The sequence below is a fragment of the Lepisosteus oculatus genome, chromosome 10 (assembly GCF_040954835.1).
Source record: "Lepisosteus oculatus isolate fLepOcu1 chromosome 10, fLepOcu1.hap2, whole genome shotgun sequence".
NCBI classification, from domain to species: Eukaryota; Metazoa; Chordata; class Actinopteri; order Semionotiformes; family Lepisosteidae; genus Lepisosteus; species Lepisosteus oculatus.
The window spans coordinates 595,001-603,915 of record NC_090705.1 but is presented as its reverse complement, the minus strand read 5'-3'; the positions used below and the strand labels follow the sequence as shown (position 1 = coordinate 603,915).

At 39.9% G+C, this 8,915-nt stretch overlaps 2 protein-coding genes and 1 long non-coding RNA gene across 10 annotated transcripts in view; 1 reads left to right on the top strand and 2 right to left on the bottom strand.

Moving 5' to 3' along the window:
* Positions 1-193: 193 nt before the first annotated feature.
* hoxa2b (homeobox A2b) lies at positions 194-3,388 on the bottom strand. Its single transcript, XM_006636056.3, has 2 exons — positions 1,820-3,388; positions 194-1,284 (listed from the first exon to the last, which is right to left on the bottom strand). The coding sequence occupies exons 1-2, from the start codon at positions 2,181-2,183 to the stop codon at positions 551-553; spliced, it is 1,098 nt and encodes a 365-aa protein (XP_006636119.1). The 5' UTR covers positions 2,184-3,388; the 3' UTR covers positions 194-550.
* Positions 3,389-3,540: 152 nt separating this feature from the next.
* Positions 3,541-6,038, top strand: LOC107078683 (uncharacterized). Its single transcript, XR_011190562.1, has 2 exons — positions 3,541-3,777; positions 5,484-6,038. It is a non-coding gene; the product is annotated as an uncharacterized lncRNA (long non-coding RNA).
* hoxa3a (homeobox A3a) overlaps positions 4,371-8,915 on the bottom strand; it is a 38,197-nt gene continuing 33,652 nt past the window's right edge. For all 8 annotated transcript variants that reach the window (XM_015357849.2, XM_015357850.2, XM_015357855.2 and 5 more), the window contains one exon: positions 4,371-7,613. In XM_015357849.2, the coding sequence (XP_015213335.1) occupies positions 6,829-7,613 (785 nt within the window). In that variant the 3' untranslated portion in view covers positions 4,371-6,828. The remainder of the gene's footprint in view (positions 7,614-8,915) is intronic.

The window sequence follows — 8,915 nt, the reverse complement described above, 5'->3', positions numbered from 1 at the left end:
GTTATTTTTCTAAAATACGTTTAACATTGTACCTTTCTTTATGTTCATTTTTGATTTGTTGTGGAATAATAAAATATTCTGACCTTCCATTTTGTTCAATCTCGTGTTGTTTGAGAGGCGGGTAATATAAAAATACATTTTAATTTTCATTTGGACCTGGAAATAATGCAGTGACACAATTATTGAAAGCTACCTGTAGCAAGTAAAATTTATTCTAACAAAATATTCATGACAATGTACCCGAAAGCGATACAAAAATAAAAGAACAGAGACTAAATTCTATTTTTTTTTACAGAACCAATGTATTGCTTTTGGAGAATTAATGTTTAAATGGTTAATTGTAATTATTGCCAGACTAAACTTTTACAAAAATTAGAGCGTGGACTTTTATCTTCTGTACTGAATTAACTAATTCATTCATTAATAAACAAAATGTACTGACCATATCAAAGAAAGAAATAAACAAATCAACTTAGAATAAAGGAGAAGGCATAGTTTTTTTTTTCTTTTTGCAATGAAGAGTCGCTAGACCGGATTTTCCCCCCCCCATTTAATAGCTGAGATGCTGCAAGTCGATTGTTGTGAGAGTGTCCGAGAAAAAATCAAAACTGTCGGCAGAAATGTCTACAGGGCTGTCGAGAGACTCTGGCAAACTAGGGGAAACGGCATCTGAAAGGTGCAGGCAGGAATCTGAAGAGAAAACGTTAAAATCCTGTAAAGAGGACACGTCCAGGGCCTCGGGGCTGTCATTGTGGAGGCCAGCTGTGCAGTCATGGGCCATTGTTGACAGGCAGTTCTGAACAGTGGGTGACGGGCTCTGAAAATGTTTCAGATTTTTGTCATTGCTGCTTAAAGGCGACACAGTAAAACTTTGGGAATCTCCATTGTGCGCGTTCGGAGCCTGTTGTGGAGTCAGAGAATTTTGTTGAAAAGCGTAGCCCTCCCTTTCCAAGAGGGCTCCTGAGACATTGTTGAGGGCTTGCTCGAAAAGCGACTTCTCCTCCTCGCTCTGCCCGCCGTCCTCCGGGTTCCTGAGCTTCCCCTCGCCGTTGTGATTCTCTTTGCACTGGGTTTGCCTTTTGTGCTTCATTCGCCTGTTCTGAAACCACACTTTGACTTGCCTCTCAGTCAGATCTAGCAAAGCCGCTATCTCCACCCTTCTCGGTCGGCACAGATACTTGTTGAAATGAAATTCCTTCTCCAGCTCCAGGAGTTGGGTGTTGGTGTACGCGGTTCTCAGCCTGCGAGATCCCCCGCCAGCGTTGTCAGGAACCTCGGGCGAGTCTAAAACAGCACAAAAGCACAGGATTGTAAAGACTGCACTCACGAACCACTTGAGAATATACTGGATTAAAAAATACACTGCAACAAAATGGCCGCCTGAATGCAGTAAAATCTATTGTTGCTCCCCAAGGCGTGTGTGTAAAAATGAGTATAAAATCCCACCACACGACTTAAACAACACACGAACCAAACAGTAAAAATACGAATAACGCATTATAAGCCTCCACCATGCTTGCCACATTTTAATGAATGCGCCAGCTGCTTAGCTGTGCAACAGTAATCTATCACTCTTCATTACTGTCAAATATCACAACTCTGGCACTGAAAGGCATGGAAGGTCAGTCAGTAAATCAAATAAATCATTTTACATTACTACATAAGTTAGTGAAAGTTTGAACAATTTTAGGAAGCACTTAAATGAAGCGGTGCAAAATCGTCTCAATGAATGCAACTTTAATAGACAAAATACATCGAGAGACACAAGGGGAAAATACACCGAATTTCTTCTTCCCCCAGTCCACTTCGTGCGTCTTACCTTTCGGGGGAAAGCAGGCCGGTCCGGTTGCAGCGGCTGTGGACGAAGACGCCGGCAGGTGATTCTTCTTGGAGGCTTTTTTGTCTTTCATCCAGGGATATTCCGGGGGCAGAGAGGCGGCCGGCAAGGGGCTGCTGCCATTCGGACTCTGTTTGGGCCGGCTGTGGCGAGGATGGCTGCCTGGGTTTAGGCTAGGAATGGTGTGCTCAAAAGGAGGAGGAATCAGTGTCGAGTGTGAAAGCGTCGAGTTCTTGATTGATGAACTTTGAAATGTATCACCGACAGGGGGAAAAGATGTCAGACACTCAGCAAGCGACGGCTGACTATTGATAAAACCAGTCTCTCGCTCGAATTCGTAATTCATTTCCCTTCCCTCAGAGCTTTAGAAAGTTAGCTCTTATTTGTATTTTGTGGCCCAGACAAAAATCATAAAAATCGCTGCTAGTGTTTTTTCTAATTCACTGATTACAGCCGTATGGGGACCGCGCTACTATTAAACTATTGAATTCATGGAGACAAGGTTGAAATTGGACCGAATTGGTTGTCACATGATTACTTCTGCCCAATGACAATTTGGGGTTTAATCAAAAGAAGCCACTGTCTGCGTGATTGATCCAAAAAAGTCTGTAAGGAACGCCTCGTTCTGGGGTAGCACTGTTTTTATTTACACGTTTTAGTAGGTTTGTTCATTACTGCACTACACCATAAAAATATATTTTAATCGCGGGTGTCACAGACAGCTTGTCTTCCTCTCTGCGTCCTGCTCACTCTGGGTATTGTTTCTGACTGTCAGAAAAACGCCCTATACCTCACAAATCATCCAGGCACCCACATTTGACGCCTCAAGTCATTAACAAAGTAATCCATTAATCTTGAAAGTTTTGACACCGGACCCCAACAACCTCGCCACCTAAACGTCTCACGAGGACACGTAGCATTAATTTAGGAACCTGCTTGGTTCCTTTTAAAAATTGCCTCCTTGCAAAGTGTTTTGCTGTTTCATCTGTAATGCGGTGTCTCAGTGCGTTACGTAAGAAATAAAATGCAACAAACGTATTCATGGTTGTACATGTATATATACTAGCGAATTGTTCCTATCAGCAAATGCAAAAGACAGCCAATCGAACTTAATAATGAAATGAAAATCCCATTTTTTTTCGTTTGTTTGAAATAACCCTGTCCCTTATCATACACTCGTTTGGCTTTAAATACTATTTCGCTCTTTAAGTTTTAAAAATATTGATATGTGACATTTCCTGTTTGTCTCTGTTCCGTAATAACACAACTAAGGGTGGTGTTTTATTTCGTTCTTAAACAGATAAAGCAGACTCCATAAATATTCTGACATAATTCCAGGCATTAAGACTGAGGGCTCTACGAAAAACCTTTCTCTTCCTTTACAATGTGGTATACACGACAAGGCTTTTCAAAAATAAAGCATGTAAAATGTCTTTAAAGTGCTCATTAGAGCGCTCGCTAAAACAGGAAATAAATGCATCGTTTTTATATTGGTTTTATCTCGTTGCTCACACATATTGAACAATGATCTGGGAGCAGAAGGTCTAATTTGTATGAAAAGGGAAAAATAAATAAAAAGAAGGATCTCGTTTTTCGTTTTTTGGGGTTTATACTTTAGATATTTTTTATTCTCAAACGGCGAACAGTGGTAGGCCTCTCACAGTTTATTGCTTATATTCTAAACAAAGAAGCTTGGAAGCCAGCGCGTTATCAATCTTACTCGCCAAAAGGTCTGACAGCTTCTTGCCCTGAGAACACATTTAAACCTTCTAACTCTCTCTGAGATCAAATGTAGCCAGGGAGAGAGGAAGAACACTGAGCACTTATTCGAGAAAAAGCAAAATATTGCTGGCCTTTCAGAAACCAGGAGCTTATTTAAAACGAAACACACATCTAGCCAATATATGCGCAATAATTCTGTGAAGTCGGCTGTGCATTCGGTGAGTAAAAAAAACAACAACCTTTTCTAATTTCTTTTCTTTTCATATACGTCGGCGTTTCCCTTTGAAAAGGGCCGATGTTTTTTTAAATGCAGGCAGCTGTGTAGGATAGATGCATTTGTTGAGAAAGAGACGAATGATTCTTCAATTACATCGAGCTTTGTGCGCGGATAGAGAGTGGGTGTTGGCATTCTGCACAATCCGATTCAGTCCTACACACTCAAAGGCTTGGACTGAAATTGTGCCCCAATAACTCCCAGTGCCAGCGGGCTGCTCAGAGCGCACAAACCGCCTCATGTTCACTACTTTTCCAAATGAAATTGTAAAAAAAATAATCATTTTTTTCGAAGTAAATTTGTTTTCATATACAAGTAAATGAAGGGACAAAAGAAACACATAAGGACCAGTTGTTCTTCGAATTTCCTGCTAACCATATGTCACGGGAGGCAGCGTAACGCAGAAACCTTGTTCCTCACATGCATTGAACAGCATTTCAGAGAATTCAATAAAGAAGAGATTGTAAGTATATTTCTTACATTGTATTGTAAGATATCGTACAAGATATTGGAAATAAATCAGATACAAAAGCGTCATTTATATTTTTGCATTGTGTTTACTCAACTTCTACTCTCTCTGTTTAAACCCATTTGAAAAAGGTCCACACATTGATGTCGGGTAGCGTGGTAGGTGTTATTGTTCGGTGGGCAAACGTATAAAGACAATGGTATGATGTACATTATAAAACAGCTTGCTGAGCCTTTTATTTTCTATTGTCAAAAGTGAGAAGCTTATATTCAAAATACATTGCATTGATAATGTCTTGCGAGTGACATGCTTTAAAGCCAACATAACCTATAGAAAAAATTACGATAATATTTTTATATACTTTTAACAGACAGAAATTACTTTCGGCAAAATGGCGTCCGGTCAGGAGCGCGAGTAGTTACAGTTTTCAGAATAATCCCTAACAGTTCCGAGTGCACACAGGCAGGATTAAACATTGCAAACGCTCCCAAAAATACTATCCAAATATATCCTAAGTCTACATGTAGTATTTAAAATCACGATGGGATGATTATGATTATTAAATTTAATACCTATAATAATTCTCCAGTTCGCATTAATTGTCAAATAAATGAACATTATTATTATTATTATTATTATTATTATTATTATTGTTGTTGTTGTTGTTAATATTATTATTATTTTTTATTATTATTACTGTGGCAGTAACACAAGAACTGCACACCTAAACACTACCACGAAATAATAGAAATAACACTAATCCCAATAAATCTATTGATTATTTAAATCGAAAATGAGTAATTTGCTGAAAATAAGCTTTTTGAAGATTTTTTAATATATAATTCCCGAAAGGATTTCTTTATTGGATAATTTTTATATATATATATCAAACGCTTCGACTGGATTTATTCCACATGCTGCTGTGTACTAATTTTAGAGGACTGTTTTTAAATTGTTGTTAATGTTATCGCAAAAGGAATCGTGTGTAACGAATTACAACCACAAAGAAACAACTCAATATGTTAACCTATTATTTCTAGGTATTAAATAAATTCTGATTTATGGTCGTTTCAGGTCTGGCCGTTTACAGCGAATTTACTTAATACTTTGACGGTCTTTTTGGAAACATCTTGAACGGTAGAAGAACATGTGTTTTTGTTTTTGTGTAAAATTATTTGCAGAGGAGCCACGGGAGCTGTAAACATTTCAGCGCCAGATCGGCCTTCGCAGAGACAGAAGAGAGGGAGCTGAAGGCGACACCGAACCGCGTGTTCTAGAACAGCACAGATCATGCAAAATATATTCGGCAGCCCTTCACTCTGTACCTACATGGCTATGTTTTGTAGATGCATAATATAAAAGTATAATTATAATATATTTGCAGTACGTTGGTATACCTTACAGGACTTAACAGATACATGATCTTTCTCGGCGTTAAAAATGCTTATCTTTATTATTGACTATTTGCATCACAGCGATGTAGATATACAACATACTTCTGCTTGTGGAAGGCGGGCTCTGTGTTGCACCTAAAAATTGGTCTTAAAAATAAAACCTGTTTTCCTAATCGGCGCCTTGGGTTTCTGACATTGGAATCATTTCGCAGCCTAAACGCGTACTGCATTCGAGCGATTACTATTATTATAATCATAGCTGTTGTTATTGTTGTTGTTATTATTATTATTATTATTGTAAAATGAACTGCATGGTGAATATTAATAAAGATACATTAAATATTTTAGATGTTTATTTCTCAGAACCGGAGCAGCATGGAATGCACGCCAATAAAACAGAAAAGTACTTTCCATATCAAGCAATTAACAAGTACAAACTGTATCTAAATCAATGGTTGGTTTTCGGATCTTATTGTCTTATTGCATGATACATTTTTGTCATCATTAAAAATCAATCTGCGAGGAACTGACTTGGGCGATTGTGTCAAATATTGATCACGTGTTTTTAACTAGGCCAGAAAGAACAAAAAAAAACTATTATTTGTACCATGATTATTCTATAAATATTAGCAAGGGGATAAATAATACTTCAGACAATTAGAATACTATATTTTGCAAGAACAAATAAATAATGTCCATCAGAATACAAACAGCTGAGGCCCGGAGCTCTTGATGAGAAACCTCTTTTCAAGCGCTTTTGGTTCTTATGGCCCCGAGAAGTGCAACAGAATACAAACACAATTCTTCAACTGGGATAAATAAAAGAGAACAAATTCACACAGATGCAACTAAGGGAATTTGTTCGTATACCCTGTTTTGATTAAAAAAAATGGAAAGTAAAGAGCGGGAAATTAAAGACGATGTCTGGGGACCACGCGCGCCCCCACACAAAGTTCATGAAAGCCGATAACACTAACGAAGCTCTAGAGAAATCCAAGCAACAGGTATTGCTACTACATCACAATTGAAAGTATAAATGTGGGTCGGCTACTGAAGAAAAGGCAGGGATGGGGTCGGAGGTAACACAATGACAAAGAGGTCAGAGGATATTCCGCCACAGCTAACTGGTCCGTTAGAGATGCGTCAGTTTGGGCGCTTCCTGAATTCTTCCCTGAGACGGGTGATGAGGAGTGAGATCTGTGTATGTAGGATGTGAGTCGCACGGTCCATGGTGATGGTTGCTGGCCATAGTGCTACCGCCATTGTAGTCCATGCTGCCTGACGCAGGGTGAGGGAGATGCGTTAAGCCAAAAATGGAGGGCCCGGAATTCGTCATGGGATCAATGTAGCTGCCTCCAACATACACTGGGCTCCCCTGCAGATGAGAAGTCCCGTAGCTGCCGTTGCCTTGAAGGGGGTGCGCATCATATTCAGGCGTAACCGCGGCAGTCCCAGCGTATCTCTTTTGGGGGGGCGGGCAGCTACTCAGAGTGCTGTTTAGAGGCGCCGGATATGACGTCGACAGACTATATGAATTTTGATGAGGTTTATTGTAAGCCGTGGGCGACTGGGGTTCATATGGTACACTGTTTACTAGCGAGTGCATAGAATTAAGGTATCCCCCTACCGACGAAGGGGGGACAGGACTTCGTGGAGACTGGCCTCCCGGGGAGGGCATCATTCCCTTTCCCTTCTGATCCTTTTTGTACTTCATCCTGCGGTTCTGAAACCAGATTTTAATCTGCCTTTCCGTGAGGTTCAGCAAATTGGCCATTTCCACCCTCCGCGGTCGGCAGAGGTAGCGGTTGAAGTGAAACTCCTTCTCCAGCTCCACAAGCTGCGCGCTGGTGTAGGCGGTCCGGGCGCGCTTGGACGCTGCCGACCCCGGCGGGCTCTTATCTTCGGGACAGCTCTCCACTGCGCGGAAGAGGGGAGGACAAGAGGACAAGATCAGTATCACCAAGGGGCAGATGGAGCACAGTGATGCGGCGGTGCGCGTCCGCCAGCACGGAGTACAGCGGCAAACCGGGAGCGCGACTGAGAACTACACAGAGTCAAAGACACAATCACAGTCAAAACACCGGGAACATCAACAATGCTTTTCCGTGTTTACCACAAAGCATATCTTGTATTCTATTAAATAACCCACAAAAAGTATACACCTTAATCTTTGATTTGGTTCTAAGGCACTATATGGTCCAGGGAAAGGATCTCTGTATTTCTTTCCGCTAGTAAGAAAACATACTATAACATTAAATCGTTTAAGCCATTTGTAAATGAGGGTTTCATTTTAAAAAATACGCCCGTCCTCATTTTTATTTATGCCAATGTGCCTCCTGTGGCATCAGTTCTTATTTGTACACCACGGAGACATTTAGAAAGCACTAAATAGGTTTCACTGCTCCTGCGCCGTTTTCTTACCGCACTGCTGGAAGTTTAGTGATTTTCCATTTTACTGTTATTGGATATTCACGTTCATGGTGGCTCCAAAAATGTCTCTATTTGTCTTGTCGCTCCAGCACTTATTCTCCCCCACTATGATAACGTTCATAGCTGCCTGGGTACTTTCAAGTCTTCTTCACCTATTATACAGACCTGTCTACACAGATATTTTTAGGATTTTCATTAGCCGTAGTTTTTTACAGAAATTATATTCTGAATATCACCTTCTTGTGTTATTCGATTATTAGTTTGTTTGAATTTTTTTTTCCATAGAAATTTATTGATGTACATTCGTTAAGATCGTGGACTTCAATATCGTTAAGTGTAAGCATTATTCACTGGTTGAAGGTTCGACAGTGTTACACGATAAGGAGGGAGTTGTTTGACCCTCACTCATGGCATAAGAAAATAATTATTTTTCTTAAAAGAAGTAAACATTATCTTTGCAAAGCAGTTCAATGTTAAGGTTTGTGGGGGATTTTGTTTTAACGGAAGGTATAATATCGAGATATTGTGAGATACCTGACAACGTTTTAAACCCCAAGGATACCACTGATTTGCTTTCATGAAGGCTGGCCATCTGAAGTAAACCACAGAGAACAGTATGTACACACACAGACAGAAGAGAAACCTCTACATTGTAAGGCATGTTGAGTACTGATGCTTATAAATCATGTTATCAGCTGTTTAAGAAAAATGTAATTTGGATATGTGCCAGTGTTCCAAAAAAGACTAATCCGGGTGTCTCTTTTTACCTTAGTTCTTTGTTATTATTAT

Coding starts and splice junctions, on each gene's coding strand:
- hoxa2b (XM_006636056.3), bottom strand. CDS start 2,183: ATGAATTACGAATTCGAGCGAGAGACTGGTTTTATCAATAGTCAGCCG. Junction 1,285..1,819: donor GGCCTGCTTTCCCCCGAAAG/GTAAGACGCACG, acceptor GTGCTGTTTTAG/ACTCGCCCGAGGTTCCTGAC.